At 48.3% G+C, this 23,106-nt stretch overlaps 1 protein-coding gene across 2 annotated transcripts; it reads left to right on the top strand.

Moving 5' to 3' along the window:
• The first annotated feature begins 513 nt into the window (after positions 1–513).
• ccdc93 (coiled-coil domain containing 93) lies at positions 514–21,808 on the top strand. 2 transcript variants are annotated; one of them, XM_072397809.1, is made up of 24 exons: positions 514–676; positions 814–927; positions 1,668–1,762; positions 1,930–2,041; positions 3,825–3,923; positions 5,740–5,796; positions 5,901–6,001; positions 6,638–6,655; positions 6,885–6,921; positions 7,153–7,242; positions 9,765–9,815; positions 10,015–10,101; positions 10,326–10,442; positions 11,216–11,278; positions 11,411–11,484; positions 12,452–12,533; positions 12,609–12,683; positions 13,239–13,310; positions 19,108–19,216; positions 19,442–19,524; positions 19,630–19,667; positions 19,766–19,850; positions 20,591–20,704; positions 21,254–21,808. In XM_072397809.1, the coding sequence occupies exons 1-24, from the start codon at positions 542–544 to the stop codon at positions 21,308–21,310; spliced, it is 1,965 nt and encodes a 654-aa protein (XP_072253910.1). In that variant the 5' UTR covers positions 514–541; the 3' UTR covers positions 21,311–21,808. The 2 variants fall into 2 exon arrangements, with proteins under 2 accessions (XP_072253910.1, XP_072253911.1); XM_072397810.1 differs by lacking the exon at positions 6,638–6,655.
• The last annotated feature ends 1,298 nt before the right edge of the window (positions 21,809–23,106 follow it).

Raw genomic sequence — 23,106 nt, 5'->3', positions numbered from 1 at the left:
GATGGCATCATGAATATAAACAAATTACATCATAGATATAAGATGACATCATAAAAATAAACAGATGACATCATGCATACAAACAGATGACATCATGAATACAAACAGATGGCATCAAATATAAACAATGACATAAATATAAACAGATGACATAGATATAAGCAGATGACGTCATAAACAGATTATGTCATGATGATGTCATAAATATAAACAGATGCCATGAATATAAACAGATGACAACATCATAGATATAAGCAGATGATGTCATAAACAGACGGCATCATAGATATAAAGACATGACATCATAAAAATAAACAGATGATGTCATAAATATAAACGATGACTTAAACAGATATCACGAATACAAAGATGATATAAATATAAAAAGATGACATCATAGATATAAACAGATGACATGCATATGTCTGTCTGTGGTATGAAAGAAGGAGAGGAATTATTTGTAATTATTGTTTTTTAAATCCATTACTCCCTTCACACGTGCCACATATAAAGTTATAATAGCTGAAGGTTTGCTCGTCACATGCTGCGGTCACGTGACACGTCATCACCAGCCCAGTCCAACATGGCGGCGGCGGCGGCTCCGTCTGTCTTCCACAGAGTCAGGACTGGCTCGAAAATAGGAGCCCAGTACGACCAAGACGGAAACCTGATCCAGGTACAGTCTGCGGGGCAGCCTCGGCCTGGTGGGGGGGTTGTTAGTGGACCCAGAGTCCGCAGAGAGGTTAGCAACGGTCCGGGAAAGATGGAGGAGCGAGCAGCAGCTAACCGAGAGGCTTGTTGTTTGGCTTCCAGGTGGAAACCAGAGAGGATGAAGAGCAGGGCGTCAAGCTGGCCGAGATCCTGGAGCTGCTGCTCGCAGCGGGCTACTTCCGTGCCCGGATCAAGGGGCTGTCTCCGTTTGATAAGGTGAGCTCCGGCCTGCTGCTGCTCCGGGGAGCCTGCTGACCCCGGGGAGGAGAGCTCGTCCCGGGGAGGAGGAGAACTCGATGTTGCGTCTTTATTTCTGAAATCCAACATGTTCTCTTATCGGTAGTCACATTGGTCTGTGGAAGCTGAGAGTTTTCTCTGACTATCCTCTGAATGTGGAACATTTAGCATATATCAGACAGTCTTTCTTTTTAAATCCCTTATCAGACTGGGCTGACAGATTTAGTGGGTCTCCCTGAGGAAGTGGGCTCATAAGGTGAAGGTAAATGGGTCTTTAGAAGCTTTTTATATGAATATCAACAGAACAGAACAAATATAAAACCTTTAAAGGAGCTTGAAATGATAAAAGCAGATTGGGCGAATGTTTTCTGGGAGATTCCCGGAGCGGGGGCCACACATTTAGAATATCAGCATGATGTGTAGATTAAAACCGGAACTCCAGAGCACTGTGGGAATGACACGGTGTGCTGTTTAATATCTCATTATTGATGATTCTTGTCCCACCCGGCCCGTGTTTCAGCCCTCTTACTGAAACCTGGTCACATGACTGCAGCTCGGGGCTCTGAAGAGGTCCAGTCCTTGGTGAGGATGGCGGTAACTGAGCCGCTGCAGGGTCGGTGCTGGTTCTGCTGTAGTTGGTAATCTGAGGGCCGGCGGTGTCCTCCACACAGTCTCCAGCATCGTTCTTTCAGCTGCTTTCCTCCTCTCCTCCCCTGCAGGTGGTCGGTGGGATGACCTGGTGCATCACCACATGTAACTTTGACATCGATGTGGATCTTCTTTTCCAGGAAAACTCCACCATCGGACAGAAAATGTAAGTGATGCGATGGTGGCAGAGGATTCTTGAAGGCAGCTGATTCGGATGAAGTGACTCTAGTTACTTTGTGTTTTCAGGAATGACTACAAACCTGCAAATACTTGCAGAAGATGTGCACTTTGACTTCATTCTATCAGCAATGCCTGTTCTCTGTGTTCCTGTAGAGCCCTGACAGAGAAAATAGTCTCTGTCCTTCCGAAGATGAAGTGTCCTCACCGCCTCGAACCCCATCAAATCCAAGGGCTGGATTTCATCCACATTTTTCCTGTCATTCAGGTGGGAGCATTAAGCTAACGCTGCAGAGGTCAGAGACGGGGACAATGATGATGATGATCCATACGCAGTCTCACAGTTAGATGGAGGTCAGGTTTATGTTGCTCTGTGGGATCAGAGTTACACATTTTCATTCACGGGAACATGAAATTGGCTGTAAATACGTTTGAATATAGCTAAAAGGTTTGCAGATACAGCCACTGCAGGCTGGAGCTGCCATGGAGCCAGCACATGTTTGTGGCCCCCAGGGCCCCAAGCTCCCTGCCAAACATCTCTCTCTGAGGCTGCCAGTTCACCCACCCCCCCCACCTCTGGTCCAATACTAAAGACAAAGTCGATCCTCAGGCAGAAATGGATGGTCTTTGGGATTTTACTGATATTACTGCGTAATTTGGAGCCAGTGGATAGATTCTGGATCTCTTCATGTGGCATAGATCAGCTGAGAGTGACCATCACCACTTTGATTTCTGCTGTCTCTGTTCGCTCTGGTCCTCTGTTTACCTGAGGAACAGTCCCATGTTCTTTTTGCCTTTTCAACATTTGTCTTTGTCAAATGCACGTTAACATGCGCCCCAGTAAGTCAAGGCAAAGCAAGTTTATTGATAAATTGTCATATTCACAGCTAAATAAACTGTTTTCAGCCTGGATTTAAAATCAGAGCTGAGGCTGTCTCACATCTTCTGGAAGACTGTTCCAGACTTTAGGAGCATAAAGCTGAAACGCAGCCTCAGCTTGTTCAGTCCTGACTCTGGGCACCAGCAGGAGACCCCTCCCTGAGGTCCTCAGAGTCCCAGCTGGTTCATGTGGCTCTAACATGTCAAAGATGTACTTTGGCGCTGGACCATGAGGAGACTTGTACACGAGCAGAACTGCTTTAAAGTCTATTCTCTGAGCGACAGGAAGCCAGTGCAGAGACCTGAGCACTGGACTAATATGGTGATATTTCCTGTTTCTCGTCAGAAAGCAGCAGCGTTCTGGATGTACTGCAGCTGCCTTACAGACCATTTACAGCCCAGTGAGCAGCCGTTACAGTAGTCTAACCTGCTGGAGACAAATGCATGGATTAGTCTTTCTAAGTCTTTTCTAAAGCCTGATTGGAAAGTATGAAAAGCATTGTTAGACAGGAGAAAGTCAGAAAGCTGTTGGTATACAACTTTTTCTCTGACTTTGCCTAGAATGACTGTGGCACTGAGTACTGTGGCATCAAGACTGCTCTTCTTTAGAAGAGGCTTAATGACAGCAGATTTGAAGGCCTTTGTAAATGTTCCAGCCTGAAGTGAGATGTTAACTAGATGAGGGAGGTGTGGTACCAAACTGCCCAAGTGTGAAATGTCTCAGCTCTGGGTGTCGAGCTGCCGAAAGAGTAGTTATTGGTGTTGTGGAAATGATTGCATTTTTAATGCCTTGAGCTTTGTCATTAAAAAAAAAAAAACTCTCCCTCGTTCTATGCAAAGTCTGGTTGAAACTTTGTAAACCTCATAATGAACCTGGAGCTTTGACTTGCACCCTTTCCGTTCGGCCGTACCCTCTCACTTATTCAAGCTCGTGCCTTAGCAGGCGCAGACCTTTTTAGTTTCATTACCCTTACACGGCACAGTGTTACAGCCTGATGCAAACACATGTTTGTCCACTATCAGACAAAGCTGCTCTGCTCTGTTGCCTCTTTGTTTGCAAAGTTTCAACACATCAACCTTCATGTCAGACTCACTTAGAGCTCAGCAGGGAGGCAGCATCTGTGGAAGTGTGAGTTTGTCCATTTGTGTATAATGCGTGTGTTTCCCTTCAGTGGCTGGTGAAGCGAGCCATCGAGACGAGGGAAGAGATGGGAGACTATGTGAGAGCCTACTCCATTTCTCAGTTCCAGAAGACCCACAGCCTCCCCGAGGTAACACCATCAGTCAGTCACTCAGTGGGTCTACATGATGAGATTAACTGGATTACAGCTACAGTTGGGTTCTGCTCCTTATCTGAGGGTAATTATCCTTGGATATATGGCGGTGAATGAATGGAATCACTGGCACAAAGCATGTCACACCCCGGTACCATAGGTGGCGCTGTCCCCATTTCAGCTATCGCTAATAGAGCCACTTCCTGTTGACGTCTTCAACAACAACAACAACAAACTCAGGCATTCAGAAAGATGGAGAACGCAGAGCGAGGTGAAGCTGCGTCCCTCTCCATCTGTGATGAGCTGGTTATGGAACAGACGATGCACAACGGCGCATTCAGGGTTCGGCGTCAGCGGAATAACTCGCAGACTTTTCCTTGCTTGTTTCTTGGTGGAGCTACTTATCGTGCCCCCTTTGCTCCCCACATGTCTGTACAGATCTTTATACAATCAAGCCCACATCAGCTCCAGCTGTTACATCACTCCCAGCCATTTATCGTCCTCCCCTCCACCCGTCCTTTCTCCTCTCAAAGGGCTCTCTATCTTAATTAAGCTCCTCCCCCATAATCAACAACCTCCGGGTAACAGCTGCTCCTCATCACCTGCAGCCGACATTCCCCCAATACACAGAAATACTCATACACAGACACCAACATAACAGAATTCAGATTAGCACCCGTCAGTGCCAGTGATGTCACAGTCTCCATAGCTACCCAACCCAAACCCACAGACTAGTAGGTGTGCACCCCTAATAGCCTGCAGATCAGGTCCTGGTGAACGAGGGATGGAGTCACTCCGTCACACCGATCCACTGAGAAATACAGACTGAAGCGTAGTTTATGCTTCTCCGTCCAGCTCCTGTGAAGAGCTCATCTAATCCTCCCCAGCTGCTGATGGGACTGCAGGAGTTCACCCTGTGTTACACAGCAGCAGCAGAGGCTCATTCACACGACACCATCATGTACCAATTCACAGATTAATGGGAAGCAGAGCATGTGTGAAAGAAAGCTTTATGAGCATGAATGAACCCTGACGAGAATCCCAATTTAAAGGGTTAATTCTGGGCTGTGAAGATCAGTCATATTAGTGCTGCAACATGCATGGGTCCATATGAGTGTGGTTGGGCTCCTGGTTCCTATGGAGCGGAGCAGACTGAAGCCGAGACGAGTCGGGATGGTGTTGTAAACACCCTGATAACCAGATACAGGTCAGAGGTTGGGTCCTGAAGTCAGCTGATAGTCAGGCTGTGGAAAGCAGGCTCATGCAGGCAGCCAGCTGCAGGCAGCCAGCTGCAGGCAGGCCAGCTGCAGGCAGGCCAGCTGCAGGCAGGCCAGCTGCAGGCAGCCAGCTGCAGGCAGCCAGCCAGCTGCAGGCAGGCAGGCCAGCTGCAGGCAGCCAGCCAGCTGCAGGCAGCCAGCCAGCTGCAGGCAGCCAGCCAGCTGCAGGCAGCCAGCCAGCTGCAGGCAGCCAGCCAGCTGCAGGCAGCCAGCCAGCTGCAGGCAGCCAGCCAGCTGCAGGCAGCCAGCCAGCTGCAGGCAGCCAGCCAGCTGCAGGCAGCCAGCCAGCTGCAGGCAGCCAGCCAGCTGCAGGCAGCCTAAATTCTGCTGAAGCTGAAGAGTCCCCACCATGTCATCCACCATGGCGAGCAGGCCTCTTTCTGCTGCTGAGGGGACCCGGCTGTCTGTAGCCGCTCCTCATGTTCCTGCTCTCTCTGATGGATTTGTTTTGTTGTTCCAGCCCCAGATGTCCTCTTATATTTCATCATTCTTATATCAGACCTGTGGTGTCTACATGTGCTCTGAAACTTGTGTAGGATGAAGAATTTCTGCAGAAGAAAGACAAGGCTGTGAGGGCAGTTCTGGATGTATTGGTGAGCTTCCACAGCATCCCGTCCAGTCTGCATGATAAAATCATACTCAGATTGTACAAAGGACTGTTTGTGAGTTCATATGAATGAACATTGGTGTTTTCCAGGAAGTGTACAAGCCTCAGAGAAAGTACAGGAGGCAGAGGGATGCAGGAGAGCAGCTGGATGAGGAGTCCAGCGTCCACTCCACTCTGCTGGAGTATGGCAGGTGAGGCTTTGGCTGTAATCCATCTATGGGAATGTCTTTTGTCAGTATTTCTGTATAAGCCTCTGTGTGACCTGAGATATTAGAGTCCTTCATCTGTTAAAGCTCTGAGTCTGTGCTCTCATGTACATGAACTTTGTTGGAAAGTTTAACACTGTGATCACAGACGGTGTCCGGACCTTAAGACAAAGACCCCCTCAGTTTCCACAGCATGTGAGGGACAGTGATTCCAGAAAAAAACCCTTTTTTTTTCGATATTTCAGTTAAAAAAGGAAGCATCTGCTCACTGTGTGAGTTTGATGTGGTGCTGTAAATGAGATGTATTTGGGTTGAGCCCTGTTCTGCTGGAAGGTGGTGACGGGCTGTTTGCTCGTCTTGTATTGGCTCAGAGAACTGGTCTGAATTCTGCTGAAGGTGTGGTCACAGAAAGCGGATTGTTGGGTGGAGTAATGCGGCTCTTATGGAGCATTTCCGCAGCTGTGGGGTTTGGGGAAGGATGGAATGATGTTGACAGGTTTTCCCGGTAAAAATGATCCAGTGAGAGTCCGGCTCGGCGCCATCTGTTCGCTGCTGCAGTGTGGAGCACATGTTGTTCATTTGTCTGACACTGTTTTCTCACCCATCCATCTCTGCCTCTAGACTGTGCGATTCCCTCCTGTAAGTACAGTCTGTGGCGTGTCGCTGTGTGTCTTGTGTGGACGTGCTGCTCAGAGAATGCAAGCTGCTCACTCATTTTGGGCATGATGGATGCAAACCGTGGTGCTGCTGTGATGTGTTGCTGCTGCTCATTCTGGGTTCCCTCCTTTCTCCAGTTGGTGTGGCATGATGCAGGCACTCCTTCATGCTCAGCTCAGTGATGTCACTTTGTTCTGTTCTTTTTCAACAGGCGCTATGGATTCAGTAAGCAGACCAAACAAGACCTGGTAGGTGTTTTCCTTTCTGTCATTTAGTCTCGGAGGCGGTGGAACACCCCGTCCCGGATAAAACCAGCTTTTAACCTTGTTAACACGAGGTGTTGTCTGCTCCGGCTGCAGCACGCTCTGTTCCAGGCAACCACGCTGTGTTGTGGAACACGGTGAAAGCTTGTTTTGATGAGAAGAAAAGAAATTCTGAGCCTCTTTGTGTACGACCTCCTAACCTTTTCCTTGCTCCAGGTGGACGAGGGGAAGGCCAGTGGCTCTCAGGTGGCGCGTCCTGGGATGGCGGAGGTGTTGGAGGAGGCCGACTTACAGGCAGCAGAGGAGGTGAGAACTTTATTCAGCCACTGTGCTGCAGATAAAAGTTAAAAACACAACTGTTGTGATGGAATATCTGCGTGTGTTCACCCAAACAAGCAGGTTCAGTGTGTACACTCTGCTGTAGTCTTAGAGAGGTCTCAATGAAACGCTCAGAGGGCTGGCTGCATTTTAAAATGATCATATCACAGAAAACATGAAGGACAAGGGCACGGAGAGGGTGGGGGGGGCTAAAAGCGTCATAAACTGGATCATCAGGACCTTTATCAATAAAAAAAACAAAACATTGTCCCCTGTGAGGACCTTTGGTTAGCTGTTTTATTAGTAACTAGTAACTAACCCTACTCTGCCCGTCCCTCTCTTCTATTTCCCCTTCAGCTCTGATTACAGAAGCTTCTGCAATGTCACAACATTTATTTCCATCCAGTTACATTAATTTTTCACAGAGATCTTGTAGTGATGATGGGAGAGTCCAAAGTCTTCTCCAGCACATCCCAAAGATTCTCAGTGGGGTTCAGGTCTGGACTGGTCTGGTGAAAATGATGTCTCATACTCCCTCAACCCCTCTTTCACAATGTGAGACCCATGAATCTGGGCATTGTCATCTTGGAAAGGTTTTCTCTCCCAAAAAGACCAGGAGAAACTCATCCATGCCTTCATCTCCAGTAGACTCCATTACTGTAATGGTCTTTCAACTGGACTTCCCAAAAAGAGCATCAAACATCTGCAGCTCATCCAGACCGCTGCTGCTGGAGTTTTAACCAGGACTAAGAGATCTGAACACATCACACCAGCTTTAAAGTCTTTACTCTGGCTTCCAGTCAGTCACAGAATAGATTTTAAAAGCCTGCTGATGGTTTACAAATCCCAGAATCTGTGATATGTTCAGAGAATATAAACCCAGCAGAGCTCTTAGATCCAAGGACTCAGGTCAGCTGGTCCAGTCCAGAGCCCAGACTAAACCTGGAGAAGCAGCATTTAGCTGCTATGCTGCAAACAAGTGGAACAAACTGCCAGAGGAGATTAAACTGTCACCAAATGGAGACATTTTTAAATCCAGGTTAAAAACATTTCTTTTCTCATGTGTCTGAAATCTGCACGGTATCTTTTAAATTATAGAGACTGTTGCTTCTTTTTATTCATTTAAATTATTTTATTTCTTTCTTTCTATATTCTTTTATGTATTTTTAATGCTTCTTCCGCTCCGCTGCAATGCTTTTATCTTATGTAAAGCACTTTGAATGGTTTTGTACATGCTACAAATGAATTTGACTTGACTTGGACTTGAGCCATCAGGGAATATAAACCCACTGATGGAATAACCCGGTCTCTCAGTATATTCAGGTGGTCAGCTGACCTTATTCTTTGGGCTCATAACGTTGCTGAACCTCGACCCGACCACCTGCAGCAACCTCAGATCATATCACTGCCCCCACAGGCCTGTACAGCAGGCACCAGGCATGATGGGGGCATCACTTCAACCGCCTCTCTTCTTACCCTGATGCAGCCATCACTCTGGAACAGAGTAAATCTGGACTCATCAGGTCACATGACCTTCTTCCATTGCTCCACAGTCCAATCTTTATGCTCCTTCGCATATTGAAGCCTTTCTTTCACTGATAAGTGGTTTTCTTAAGGCCACACAGCAGTTCAACCCCAATTCCTTAAGCTTCCTTCTCATTGTGCGTGTGGAAATGTTCTTACTTTCACTGTTAAACAAAGCCGTGAGTTCTACTGTCGTTTTTTTACGACTCGATGTCACCAAACATTAAAGTCACGATCATTCACCACATTTCTTCCTCAAAGATGATGGCTCCCCTCTGTCCTTCCAGTTCTTATTAATGTGTTGGACAGTTTTTAACCCAGTTGTAATGCTTTCATCAAGCTCCTGACATGTTTTCTGTGCTTGGTGCCAATAACTTGACCCTTATGAAGCAGATTACCATCTTTTCCACGACCACAGGGTGTGTTTTCTGACCTGGTCGTTTAAGAAATGAGAAGCTGCTCACTGCCTCAGTTACCGGGGGCTCACAACCCGCCACTTCTACTTCTTCTGCCGCCGGAAGCGGCCAAAGGGGCGTGGCAACTGACAGATATATATGATAATCCATCCATACGTCGGTTCCCTCTTTCACCATGGATCGTACTCTGGGCAGCCTTCTTTGTGGTTCTTTGTGTTTGTGCTCTGCTGTTTTCCGCCGCTTTTTTTGGCCTTCGGAATCCAGATCGGCCCTAATTGGCTGTCGTTGCGTCGCATCACTGCTCATTTGCATAAAGTTGAGCCTTTCTCAACTCTTGAAGCTCATGAAGCTCACAACGCCGGCCGCTCATCAACGCCAGCTTACATTGAAAATGAGGCCCCGGTTAGGGTTAAATAACCTGCAGCCAGCTGAAACATAACCATCCATGCTGTAATTATCCAATGGGAGGCTCTCACCTGTTTGCTCAGTTAAATCCAGGTCACTGTATAAAGATAAGCTCAAATAAACCTGACTTAAATACGTTAAACAGTGATTTCCTTTTTTGTTTAGATGCGAATCAAAACCCTGATGACCAACATGGCTGCCATGATAAATGAGGAGGTAAGTCACTGCTTCCCTGATCACATCTGCTGCAGGAAGCACCTTGTTTCAGTTAGTGAGAGGCCAGCCTTGCACACATCATCCGTTTGAGTTTTGGATAAATCAAAATGAACTGAAGTGAGGTCTCAGACAGAGATTACTGTTCATGCATCTCTTTACATGAAGAAAGTGTAGAAACTGAAATGCTGATCTGTTTCAGGGGAAACTGACTGCGAGTGCAGTGGGTCAGATCGTAGGTCTGCAGTCTGAGGAGATCAAGCAGATCGCCTCTGAGTACGCTGAGAAGGTGAGCAAACGGCAACCGGCCGCACGGGGCAAACTGCACATTAACTTCTTTCTGTCAGTCAGGCTTCTTCAGAACTTTCTTTTTTAAGTTTGATATAACATTAGGAGCTGGGACACTGTTAGAGACAGAATATGAAAAACATGGAAACTTCTCCAGCCTTTTGTGTTGGAGATGAGACCATAAAATGTGAGTGAGTGATGTGTGTCTCCAACATGTCCCTGCAGCAGTCTGAGCTGTCCTCAGAGGAGCGATCGGAGCGCTTTGGTCCGCTGCAGCAGCACCGCAGGGCGGTCACCTCGCTCAGCAAACAGATCCAGCAGAAGACCAAGCAGCTGGAGGAGGTCAGCAGTGTTTCAGTCTCTCACGCCTTGCTACAGCAGACATTTTGTACATAAACTGGTCAAAATTTAGCATAAAACTCCATCGCGTTCATGGAGAAGACAGAGATGCAGAATAAGTGCTACAGACTTCATACAGTGTCTGAAGAAAGAGGCCACATCTGGACGGAACCAGGTAAAAAGGTAAAAGGCTCCCATAAAAAAGGCATAAATGTTGGACAGCAGATCAATGGTCATGTGATCTGAGCAGTTCAAAAGTTGTAAAGGTAGAAGGTGGAAGCGGCCCTTCTGTTTCCACTGGAGCCGAGCTTTATAATTGATGCTGGGCTCTTAAATCTGTGGGACGGGGGGGACACTGGAAGCCTGCCTGGAGCAGACAGAGTGTGTTGTACACATTCTTTTGAATGAAGTGCACTGAAGGTGGAAACTGAAAGGTAAATGTTAGATGAGTTCTGGCCAGATAACATGATTTATTTCATGAGTATTTCTGTCTGTGCACATTTATACTGGTAACATGAATCTCAGCATGTAGCAGATGGATCTTTAATCACAATGAGCTGTTGTCTCCCAGCAGCAGTGAGGGTGCAGCTCACAGTTAAATCCAGATGAGCTGCAGTGTGAGGAGCTCTGACTGAGCTTCCAGCTGTCAGGATGATGCTCTTTTTGATGTTTCACTGCATGGACGCTGGACCTTTAGAAATACTCTACTGCATGTGGACATGTAGCAGATAAAAGATTGGTATTGATTTAACAGAGAGCTGTTTTTCTGCCCACAGCTACAGACCAAGCAGGCAGAGGTGAAGGTGGACTGTGACGCGGCCAAGATTAAGCTGGTGGAGGTAAACCTGCAGCACACTCTCTGCCCGACTGGATTCGCTATGTTTCTACTGTAAAAAACAGGCCTACACTGGAGCATGATTGAAAATGAGACACGAGGATCAGCATCACAGGCTTCTGTCTGCATGTTCCAGGCCACAGAGCGCTCCGAGAAGCTGCAGAGAGAGCTGCAGTCTTTAGAAGAGATGGAGGAGCAGGCCGACGCTGGGTGAGACATTTCATTCTCAGCACACAATCCAAATCTGCTGCTGCAGTTTCTTCACATCAGCTTTTAGGATGACAGCTGTGGATCTCAGGGGCCTCCCTCGCTGTAGTGTTCGGACCTCTGATCTGCTGTCCTGTAGCCTGGAAAATGTTATTTTTAGATTTCCTGTGAAAAGGTTATTCAGCATCATCCAATGGAAATAAATCTTAAAGTTGTTTCTACTCCAAATAGTACATGTTAGTGAGGTGAAGTTTAAAAAGCCTTCTATTAAATAAATGATAGAATACTGAAGAGGGGTCCACTCATATATATCCTCCTACATGGCTTTGAAGCCTCTCCATAAGTGGGTTGTGCCTTCCGTGCACGCTCACATGCACTCCTACAGTTAACATAGGACTGTGGGAGGCAAGAACAAGAAGAACAAAGAATAATTCTGTTCTCTGGTAGAAATGCATGAAGAATCCACTCAAGCAGCACAGAAAAACAGTAGAAATCTCAGGAATACACACAGAATGATCACTGTGGTGAAGTTAGCTCATTGGAAGAGAATAAGTGGAGACTGAACTGTCCCCTTTAAAAGGGTCCATAGGGTCAAACTGGGGTGGCCCTTTGTGGCTGATGTGGGAACTGCACACAGTGCTTTAAAACACTGCCCTTTTTGTCTTCAGTATATGTGATTTATCACCACGAAATAATAGAATTTAACTTTGGAAAATGATGCAAAACAAACTGATGTGATGTGTTCTGATCATTGTTTTATTAAGTACATTCATGCAGTGGATAAAGTTGGGAAGAAAGAAACTTTGAAAGCTCTATACAGCTGTGTCAGTTTGTCCTTCAGCTTCCCATCAGATGATGGAACTTTTGGATGATGAGTCTCTACAAAGTAACACGTGTAGATTAGATGGGAAGCTGAAAGACCATCAGTGGCAGGAATGGTTCACACCTTTAAGAGTTCTCTGTTTAACAGCCTGCTGGAGAAACTGAAGGCTTTGGTCACCATGAATGAGAATCTGAAGCAGCAGGAGCAGGACTTCCGCACACACTGCAGAGTGAGTACATACCCGTGTAAAGCCGCTGGGATCACAGGTTCTGTTGGTGCTGACTGAATGTGTCTGTTTCCACAGGAAGAGATGGCCCGTCTGCAGCTGAACATCGAGGAGCTGAAGTCGGCATCAGGACAGGACACAGAGGAGGAAAAGGTACATTCAGCATCTATTTAGATTCCTATTCTGCAGTAAACCAGCAGCCTCTTTAACTGCTGCAGCGAATACTTCATTCATCCAGAAAGAAAGTGTCTGTGTATCAGATGGAATTACAGATGCATGTGGAAATGAGGAGTTAAAGTTCCTTCATTCATTCTTTGTAAACTTTCTGCACTCTATCCAATGTGTGGATAGAGTTCTCAGTGTGCATGCATCCCACATGGAGCAGCAGACAGGCTGATCCGAAAGTGCTAACAAATGCTTGGTCCAGTTCAACAAAATGTTAAAAAGAGCAGGATTAGGATGAAACAGTTGAATAAAGACGAGCTCTGAACAGCCTGTGTGGAACAGCCTTTAAAAGAGGCCCAGCTTTGACCTGAATCCCAGTTTTTATTTTACTCTATTCATCAGGACTGCTAGTTGTCTCATGCAGTATTAAACACCTTCCCGTTACTTTTTCCTTATGTCTGTGAGTAGTTTTTCCTCCTGAGAATACTGCTTGTAAATAAAACATCAGATTGATGTGTTGTCCTGCTCTTTTTGTCTTCTCAGGAGAGGAGCCAGCTGATAGACAAACAGTATAACACAGACCGGGAAAAACTGCAGAAGATCCGCCTGCTCATGGTAACCACCTTTTATTTCTCTTCGTCTCACACTTTTAACACCTTTTATGATGAGTTACCATGCCAACAGAAGATCAGTTTACAAACAGGAAATGCTGGTTGAGCTTTTCAAAATGTCTGTAAAAAGACCTCAAATCCCAGATGAGCTGAAGAGGAAACATTAGTTTCATTAGAAACATTAGGCAACTCAAAGTGCTTTACAGCTACATAAAATCACAAGAAGACAGATAGAATCATTAAAACATAAAAATTCATTCAATTAAAAGCAAAGAGTGCAGATAAAATACTTTCAGTTGTCATAAGCACAGCTAAATAAACTGTTTTCAGCCTGGATTTCAAATCAGAGCTGAGGCTGTCTCACATCTTCTGGAGGACTGTTCCAGACTTTAGGAGCCTAAAGCTGAAACTCAGCCTCACCTTGTTCAGTCCTGACTCTGGGCCCCAGCAGGAGACCCCTCCCTGAGGTCCTCAGAGTCCCAGCTGGTTCATGTGGCTCTAACATGTCAGAGGTGTATGAAAGAGTTGCTCAATGCTCATGAGGATTGGGAGATTGGTTGCAAATGAAATGAAAAAGCTTGGAGCACTCAAGAGGACACAAAAGGAGTTTTAAATCTTTCATTCTGTGATACTGTGGAGAAGAGGCTCTGTGTCTGGCACATGGAACTGTTAGCTGTGTGTTTCCTCTCTGCTACATTCCAACCGTACCACGGTTTCTCCGATAAGATGCATCCAGCTGCTGCATGTGGAAAAATCAGCCCACAGTCTGGTTGTCCTCATCTCCAAGCGAACCCCCGACGTTCAGCAGCAGCCAACGACCACAAGAAACTGGAGATGCTCTGAGGCCACAGACCGTAACGCACTCTGTGAGCCCCATGGAGACGGTATCAGTGCTGTGGCTGAGTGTGTGACAGACTGCATCAGCCCCTGTGTGCAGGCTTTTATTCCCAAGGACAGCGAGGTGCTTCCCCAGGAACAAAGCCTGGATGAGCAGTAACCTGAAAAAGCTGCTAAACATCAAAAAGAAAGGAGTTATTGAAGTCTGTTTAAAAACAGCTGAAAAACAAGATATGAGAGGGCATGAATGTACAGAAAAGAGCTTAAATAAAAAGCTCCAGCAGAACATAAGAGATGTGTGGTCAGGAATGAACAAGCTCACAGGCTTTAATGTGAGAGAGGATCAGACTGATGGAAACCTGGACCGAGCCAATGAGCTGAACATGTATCTTCAACAGGTTCAGTTCAGATCAACACTCTGCGTATCCCTTCCCTGCCTCCTGCTACTGAGACCCCACACCCTCCCTGTACCCACACCCTCCCTGTACCCACACCCTCCCTGTACCACACCCTCCCTGTCACACCCTCCCTGTACCACACCCTCCCAGTCACACCCTCCCTGTACCCACACCCTCCCTGTACCCACACCCTCCCTGTACCCACACCCTCCCTGTACCCACACCCTCCCTGTACCACACCCTCCCAGTCACACCCTCCCTGTACCCACACCCTCCCTGTACCCACACCCTCCCTGTACCACACCCTCCCTGTACCACACCCTCCCTGTACCCACACCCTCCCTGTACCCACACCCTCCCTGTACCCACACCCTCCCTGTACCACACCCTCCCTGTACCCACACCCTCCCTGTACCACACCCTCCCTGTCCCCACACCCTCCCTGTACCCACACCCTCCCTGTACCCACACCCTCCCTGTACCACACCCTCCCTGTACCACACCCTCCCTGTACCACACCCTCCCTGTACCCACACCCTCCCTGTACCCACACCCTCCCTGTACCACACCCTCCCTGTACCCACACCCTCCCTGTACCACACCCTCCCTCTACCCACACCCTCCCTGTACCACACCCTCCCTGTCACACCCTCCCTGTCACACCCTCCCTGTAGTCACACCCTCCCTGTAGTCACACCCTCCCTGTACCCACACCCTCCCTGTAGTCACACCCTCCCTGTCACACCCTCCCTGTACCACACCCTCCCTGTACCACACCCTCCCTGTACCACACCCTCCCTGTACCCACACCCTCCCTGTACCCACACCCTCCCTGTACCACACCCTCCCTGTACCCACACCCTCCCTGTACCACACCCTCCCTGTACCCACACCCTCCCTGTACCACACCCTCCCTGTACCCACACCCTCCCTGTCACACCCTCCCTGTACCCACACCCTCCCTGTACCCACACCCTCCCTGTACCCACACCCTCCCTGTACCCACACCCTCCCTGTACCACACCCTCCCTGTACCCACACCCTCCCTGTCACACCCTCCCTGTACCCACACCCTCCCTGTACCCACACCCTCCCTGTACCACACCCTCCCTGTACCACACCCTCCCTGTACCCACACCCTCCCTGTACCCACACCCTCCCTGTACCCACACCCTCCCTGTACCCACACCCTCCCTGTCACACCCTCCCTGTACCACACCCTCCCTGTACCACACCCTCCCTGTACCACACCCTCCCTGTACCCACACCCTCCCTGTACCACACCCTCCCTCTACCCACACCCTCCCTGTACCACACCCTCCCTGTCACACCCTCCCTGTCACACCCTCCCTGTACCCACACCCTCCCTGTACCACACCCTCCCTGTACCACACCCTCCCTGTACCCATACCCTCCCTGTACCCACACCCTCCCTGTACCCACACCCTCCCTGTACCACACCCTCCCTGTACCCACACCCTCCCTGTACCCACACCCTCCCTGTACCCACACCCTCCCTGTACCACACCCTCCCAGTCACACCCTCCCTGTACCCACACCCTCCCTGTACCCACACCCTCCCTGTACCACACCCTCCCTCTACCCACACCCTCCCTGTAGTCACACCCTCCCTGTCACACCCTCCCTGTACCACACCCTCCCTGTACCACACCCTCCCTGTACCACACCCTCCCTGTACCCACACCCTCCCTGTACCCACACCCTCCCTGTACCACACCCTCCCTGTACCCACACCCTCCCTGTACCACACCCTCCCTGTACCCACACCCTCCCTGTACCACACCCTCCCTGTACCCACACCCTCCCTGTCACACCCTCCCTGTACCCACACCCTCCCTGTACCCACACCCTCCCTGTACCCACACCCTCCCTGTACCCACACCCTCCCTGTACCACACCCTCCCTGTACCCACACCCTCCCTGTCACACCCTCCCTGTACCCACACCCTCCCTGTACCCACACCCTCCCTGTACCACACCCTCCCTGTACCACACCCTCCCTGTACCCACACCCTCCCTGTACCCACACCCTCCCTGTACCCACACCCTCCCTGTACCCACACCCTCCCTGTCACACCCTCCCTGTACCACACCCTCCCTGTACCACACCCTCCCTGTACCACACCCTCCCTGTACCCACACCCTCCCTGTACCACACCCTCCCTCTACCCACACCCTCCCTGTACCACACCCTCCCTGTCACACCCTCCCTGTCACACCCTCCCTGTACCCACACCCTCCCTGTACCACACCCTCCCTGTACCACACCCTCCCTGTACCCATACCCTCCCTGTACCCACACCCTCCCTGTACCCACACCCTCCCTGTACCACACCCTCCCTGTACCCACACCCTCCCTGTACCCACACCCTCCCTGTACCCACACCCTCCCTGTACCACACCCTCCCAGTCACACCCTCCCTGTACCCACACCCTCCCTGTACCCACACCCTCCCTGTACCACACCCTCCCTCTACCCACACCCTCCCTGTACCACACCCTCCCTGTCACACCCTCCCTGTACCACACCCTCCCTGTCACACCCTCCCTGTACCCACACCCTCCCTGTCACACCCTCCCTGTAGTCACACCCTCCCTGTAGTCACACCCTCCCTGTACCCACACCCTCCCTGTACCCACACCCTCCCTGTACCACACCCTCCCTGTACCCACACCCTCCCTGTACCCACACCCTCCCTGTCACACCCTCCCTGTAGTCACACCCTCCCTGTAGTCACACCCTCCCTGTACCCACACCCTCCCTGTAGTCACACCCTCCCTGTACCACACCCTCCCTGTACCACACCCTCCCTGTACCCACACCCTCCCTGTACCACACCCTCCCTGTACCCACACCCTCCCTGTACCACACCCTCCCTGTACCCACACCCTCCCTGTACCCACACCCTCCCTGTACCACACCCTCCCTGTACCCACACCCTCCCTGTACCACACCCTCCCTGTACCCACACCCTCCCTGTACCCACACCCTCCCTGTACCCACACCCTCCCTGTACCCACACCCTCCCTGTACCACACCCTCCCTGTACCACACCCTCCCTGTACCCACACCCTCCCTGTACCCACACCCTCCCTGTACCACACCCTCCCTGTACCCACACCCTCCCTGTACCCACACCCTCCCTGTACCCACACCCTCCCTGTACCACACCCTCCCTGTACCCACACCCTCCCTGTACCACACCCTCCCTGTCCCCACACCCTCCCTGTACCCACACCCTCCCTGTACCACACCCTCCCTGTACCCACACCCTCCCTGTACCACACCCTCCCTGTACCCACACCCTCCCTGTACCACACCCTCCCTGTACCACACCCTCCCTGTACCACACCCTCCCTGTACCACACCCTCCCTGTACCCACACCCTCCCTGTACCCACACCCTCCCTGTACCCACACCCTCCCTGTACCCACACCCTCCCTGTACCCACACCCTCCCCCTCAGTCAGGCAGGTGTAATCTTTCAGGACCCTTTACAGTTGTCTTATCGTCCTGGGGTTGGTGTTGAAGATGCCATCATCTACATGCTTCAGAGACTCAAAGAAGCTGAACAAACTGATAAAGAAGGCTGTCTCTGTGCTCTGGAGCTGATTGTTAAATGAAGAATGCTTCGACATAACAGTGTTGGAACAGTGAAGTTCGGTAAGAAGCTTTTTCAGCCGTGATGCACAGAAAGATACAGGAGGTCCTTCCTACCAGCAGCAATAACCATATTTAATAAAAGAAATAACTACTGCAACAATATCATTTCACTTGGGAAAAAATAAAATTAAATTTCAAGTCAGTAGAACTGCAATTTACAGTGGAGTTAAAAGCATAAGAAACATCTGTTCAGTTCAGTTTTATGTATATAGCACCAAATCAGAACCAATGTCATTAGATCAAGATTAGGATTACTTTACTGTCATGTAGTCACACGAAATACACAAAATGACTGTGGAACACACACATGCACAGGGTCACACACTCATGGAGACAGATGCCACACACTGGAGCGGGGGGGGCAGCCATTCACAGCGCCCGGGGAGCCTTGCTCAAGGGCACCTCGGCCATGGCAAGGAGATGGACTGCCACCCCTCCAGCTGTCAGTTTCACCAATCTTTTGAGCAGTGAGAGTGGGAATTTAACCACCAACCTTCAGGTTATTGGCCTCAAGGCAGCCGTGGCTAAGATGCATCTCAGTCCAATTCAAGCCAATTAAAGTTGAATTCATTGTAATCATAATACAATCAAATCAAATCAAATCCAAATTAGTTCAGTTCATACAGAGAACCGAGCTAATTAAAAAAGTAGCCTAGCAAAGGAAACCAGCAGATTAACTGAAACTTCTCTCTGATCCTGAGCTGCACGAGGCGACTGTGGAGAGAAAAAAGTCCCTTTTAACAGGAAGAAACCTCCATCAGAACCAGAACCAGGAAGGGTCCATCTGCCTGGACCAGCTGGGGCTGAGAGGACAGGAAAGAGGGGACAATGAACATGAGCTTTAACGTTTAACACAGTCAGGACTGCATTCATTGTGTTTAGGCTCGGAGGAACCGTGAGATTGCAATACTGCAGAGGAAGATTGACGAGGTGCCCAGCCGGGCAGAACTGACCCAGTATCAGAAGAGATTTATCGAACTCTACAGCCAAGGTGGGTTCCTCCTTTCCATGTGCTTTAAACCTATAATGCTTACGCATCTTTGCACTCCCTTTTGAACATGTTATTTTATGTGGCACCATGATTATTTTCCTTATGTTCTGTAGTGTAAATCCTTAAAAAATAAACCAAACAAAGCAAAAACAAATGAACTGGGTTTGTGTTCAGGGTCCGTTCTTTGGTAAATGAATGCTAAAAACAACTTGTTTTTCCCTCCAGTTTCTGCTACACACAAAGAGACCAAGCAGTTCTTCACCCTCTACAACACATTAGATGACAAGAAGGTCTATCTGGAGAAAGAGGTCAGTAACCACGGCTGTTATTTGTCACCATTATGGAAATAATTGCCAATATAATGTCAGATTCTAGAAGAATCTCTTGATCTACATGATCGTTTACTTCTGCAGGTAAATCTGCTGAACTCCATCCATGACAACTTCCAACAGTAAGTACAGATAACCTTTGAACTGTATTTGGAGTTGCAGCATAGCAGAGACTTGTCAGCCTCTTTCTGAGTGTCTAACGAGCTGTTCTCTTGTTCAGAGCCATGTCGTCTTCAGCTGCCAAGGAGCAGTTCCTCAGACAGATGGAGCAGATAGTGGAGGGAATCAAACAGAGTCGCATCAAGGTACGAGGAATCAGAACCAGAACATCAGAAGGATCAGTTTATCAGGGGGGATAAACCCCTGATAGGATCAGTGTTATAGACAGCAATGTGCTGATGTTAACCTGGATAAAACCTTTCTGTGAATGGGGGGGGTATAGATGTGGAAATTTCTCAGTTCTAAGATGCATCTCGATGTGAACGACTCCACATCGCTATTTAAACTTAGCATAACTAAGGAAGCTTACACAGAATTATAGTATACAGTTGATAAGTGGGGATCTCACATTGCACCACAGCACGAGGCGACTGTGGAGAGAAAAAACTCCCTTTAACAGGAAGAAACCTCCATCAGAACCAGAACCAGGAAGGGTCCATCTGCCTGGACCAGCTGGGGCTGAGAGGACAGGAAAGAGGGGACAACAAGCAGCGTAACACCAGGCCAGAGACACCTGCTGAGAGAGAGAAACACAAGTTAATGACAGCAATGATGTCATCTGGACATGGAGGGAGGAGAGGTGCATCATGGGAGCTCCCCCAGCAGGCTGGGCCTATAGCAGCAGAACTATGGGATGTTTCAGGCTCACCTGAGCCATCCCTAACTATAAGCTTTATCAGAAAGGAAAGTTTCAGCCTGATCTTAAAGGTAGAGAGGGTGTCTGCTTCCTGAAGATCAGCTGGAGGCTTTTCACAGAATCTGTGGGATTAATAAGTATAAATCCAGAATTCTCCACCATGTTTTCATGCTTGTCTGTTTTTCCCAGATGGAGAGGAAGAAGCAGGAGAACAAAATGAAGAGAGATCAGCTGAATGATGAGTACCTGGAGCTGCTCGACCAGCAGAGGCTCTACTTCAAAACGGTCAAAGACTTCAAAGAGGTGAGAAAAAGTGTGCATGTGCAGCATGCACTTCCACAGATGAAGCTAACAGGAACCACTCAGTAAACAGCTATATTAAATGTTGGCAGTGCCTCTGCTTTAGCCGTAGTACCACAGAGGCGGTAAAACAGCTGCTTTTCACCTGTCCTCTACAGCTCTTTCCACAGCAGCTGTTTTAGGACATGGATCCAGTCTTTATCTCTTCTGCTCTTTAGTGCTACATGCAAACATGAATTTAAACACGCGAGTGAAAAAAACAAACTCCACCCTTGCCCTGCTGTGGCGGTACCTCCTCTTTTAACCCCCGGTCCTCTGCCAGAGGCGTCCAGGGTTGACCAGGCACAGATTTGTACATCTGATCCATGTCTTTGGCCCCCACTTATACATACTGAGCCATGTTCTTGCTGTTGCCTTCAGTATGAACCTGAGAGTTGGTACCTGAAGCGGACCTTGTTAATCCGAGTCAGCACAGTTAGCTAATTAGCTATTGATGACTTGTGTATGATGATATATGTATGATGGATGTTTTGTTTGCTTTCCTCTCCCCAGGAGTGTCGGCGTAATGAGATGCTGCTGTCCAAGCTGAGAGCTAAAGGAGCCTCATAGCTGTCCTCTTGCTGTTGGGCAGTGTGTGAACACACATGCATTAACATATATATGCATTAATATAATGTTTTGTAACATTCCACAACGTTCTTTATGACTGAGATGATTGTCTGTCACTGATATGAAGGTCTTGGCATTGCATTTCCATTCCCCCTGTGTGCGACTCATGTGCCAAATCCAGCTGACTGGAGACAAAAAACCCTTCACAATAATCCAGAATAACCAGCCAACATTCGTTCATAATGAAACTGGCCATCACACCAGTGGATTTAATAATATCTGCCTTCTAGCCTTTGCACTTTGTAAAAGGAGGCAGGTTTCTTCTTCTCTGGATTAAAAGTGAAGCGGTTCCTTTATGTTGACATGTGACTCCACCTGACGCAGCTTTCCCTGTTCCTCTGTGCCTCCACAGTGTGTCTTACATCAGCTTCTGTTGCCATGCAGAGACATTTAGAGCCAATACTTAATGAATAAAGTATTTCTATGATCACATGAAAAGGTGTCAGATGGAGTTCTTCTAAGTGAGGCATGTGTCCTTTTGTATATCCTCAGATTTCCTTTGCTGAATACTTTGAAGTCGAACCATATATTGTTTATCAGGATAAGTGTCACATTCATGTGAAACAACAAGAATTACAGAACAATGGAAGGATGTGAAGAGGAATGCTGCGGTTGCTTGTTCATTACACATCTTCAGTGGTGGTGAGATGATTTTATCCAGAATCTTAAAGGAGAAAGTCGGCTGTGCTGCTTTGCTGGAGTCCAAGCTAAGTCCTCTTCAGTGTCAGAAGCTCCTTCTGTTGCTTTGAAGACCAGACACTGGATGGAAGAGTTCACAGCTAAAAGTCTCCACGTCTGTTTACATGAAGAAACCCTGCAGTTCCATCTTAGCAGCATCAAACCCCCCCTTAACAGGAAGGACCAGGATGGGGGAGGACTGACATCTACCTCCATCAGTTGGGATGAGGTTTGTAGATTGTGACATCACAGTTTGAACTAACCGAACACCTTCTATCTTTAAAGAAAGCACATTGACTTCATTTGACCACTTGATTTTAGAAGTACAATGAACTGACTATATAGTATATATAGTTTTACTTCTGGAGATGACAGCTCTAATCATGAGATTTTGATTAAGCAGGTATAGAAGATGGATGGATGGATAATCCCACTGGGTATAATCAGTAAGGAACAACATGTCTTACCATTCATATGCTGGTGATACACAGTTGCATTTATCTTTCTGAACTGTTAAACGTTGTCTCTACAGACTGGTCATAGGCTCTCTGCTGCCTGTGGATATGTTTTAAAAGCATACGCCTTTTTGTTTTAGTGATATTATTGTTCTGTATTACTTTCCAGATGGCTCTCAGGTTGTGTCAGTTTGTTATTAATGTTCTGAATCAACTTCCAAGTGATCTTTATCTGGCACAGAAGCAGGCTCAGATACATCATCTGCAGACCCAGTGTAATCACAGCTGTCTGAGACAATAAGGAAAGAAAAGCAGACAACATTACCTCTAACAGGGTAAACTGCAAAGAACACCACCCTCTAAAGGGTTCATGAAGTGTGCAGTTGACCACTGATGACTCCATACGATGCTTTTTACCAGCCAGGAGCTCAGGGTATGTTCACATATTTGTCTGGAAGATTTTGAAACAAACATGCCAGACACAAGATCCCTGAACTTGTGTTGGTGTGTTTGTTCTGATGTGCTGGGCTCATACTATCAGCTCGGCTCACTCTCTAATCTCAGTGATTGTGATACTGAACAGTTTGCTTTGCTCCCGCCCGT

This window comes from Leuresthes tenuis, unplaced genomic scaffold, assembly GCF_036924035.1.
Source record: "Leuresthes tenuis unplaced genomic scaffold, fLeuTen1.0.hap1 SCAF_12, whole genome shotgun sequence".
NCBI classification, from domain to species: domain Eukaryota; kingdom Metazoa; phylum Chordata; class Actinopteri; order Atheriniformes; family Atherinopsidae; genus Leuresthes; species Leuresthes tenuis.
Note: the sequence above shows the minus strand (reverse complement) of the source record. Positions and strands in the feature narration are given on the sequence as shown.

Coding starts and splice junctions, on each gene's coding strand:
- ccdc93 (XM_072397809.1), top strand. CDS start 542: ATGCTGCGGTCACGTGACACGTCATCACCAGCCCAGTCCAACATGGCG. Junction 7,243..9,764: donor ACTTACAGGCAGCAGAGGAG/GTGAGAACTTTA, acceptor TTTTTTGTTTAG/ATGCGAATCAAAACCCTGAT. Junction 13,311..19,107: donor AGAAGATCCGCCTGCTCATG/GTAACCACCTTT, acceptor CATTGTGTTTAG/GCTCGGAGGAACCGTGAGAT.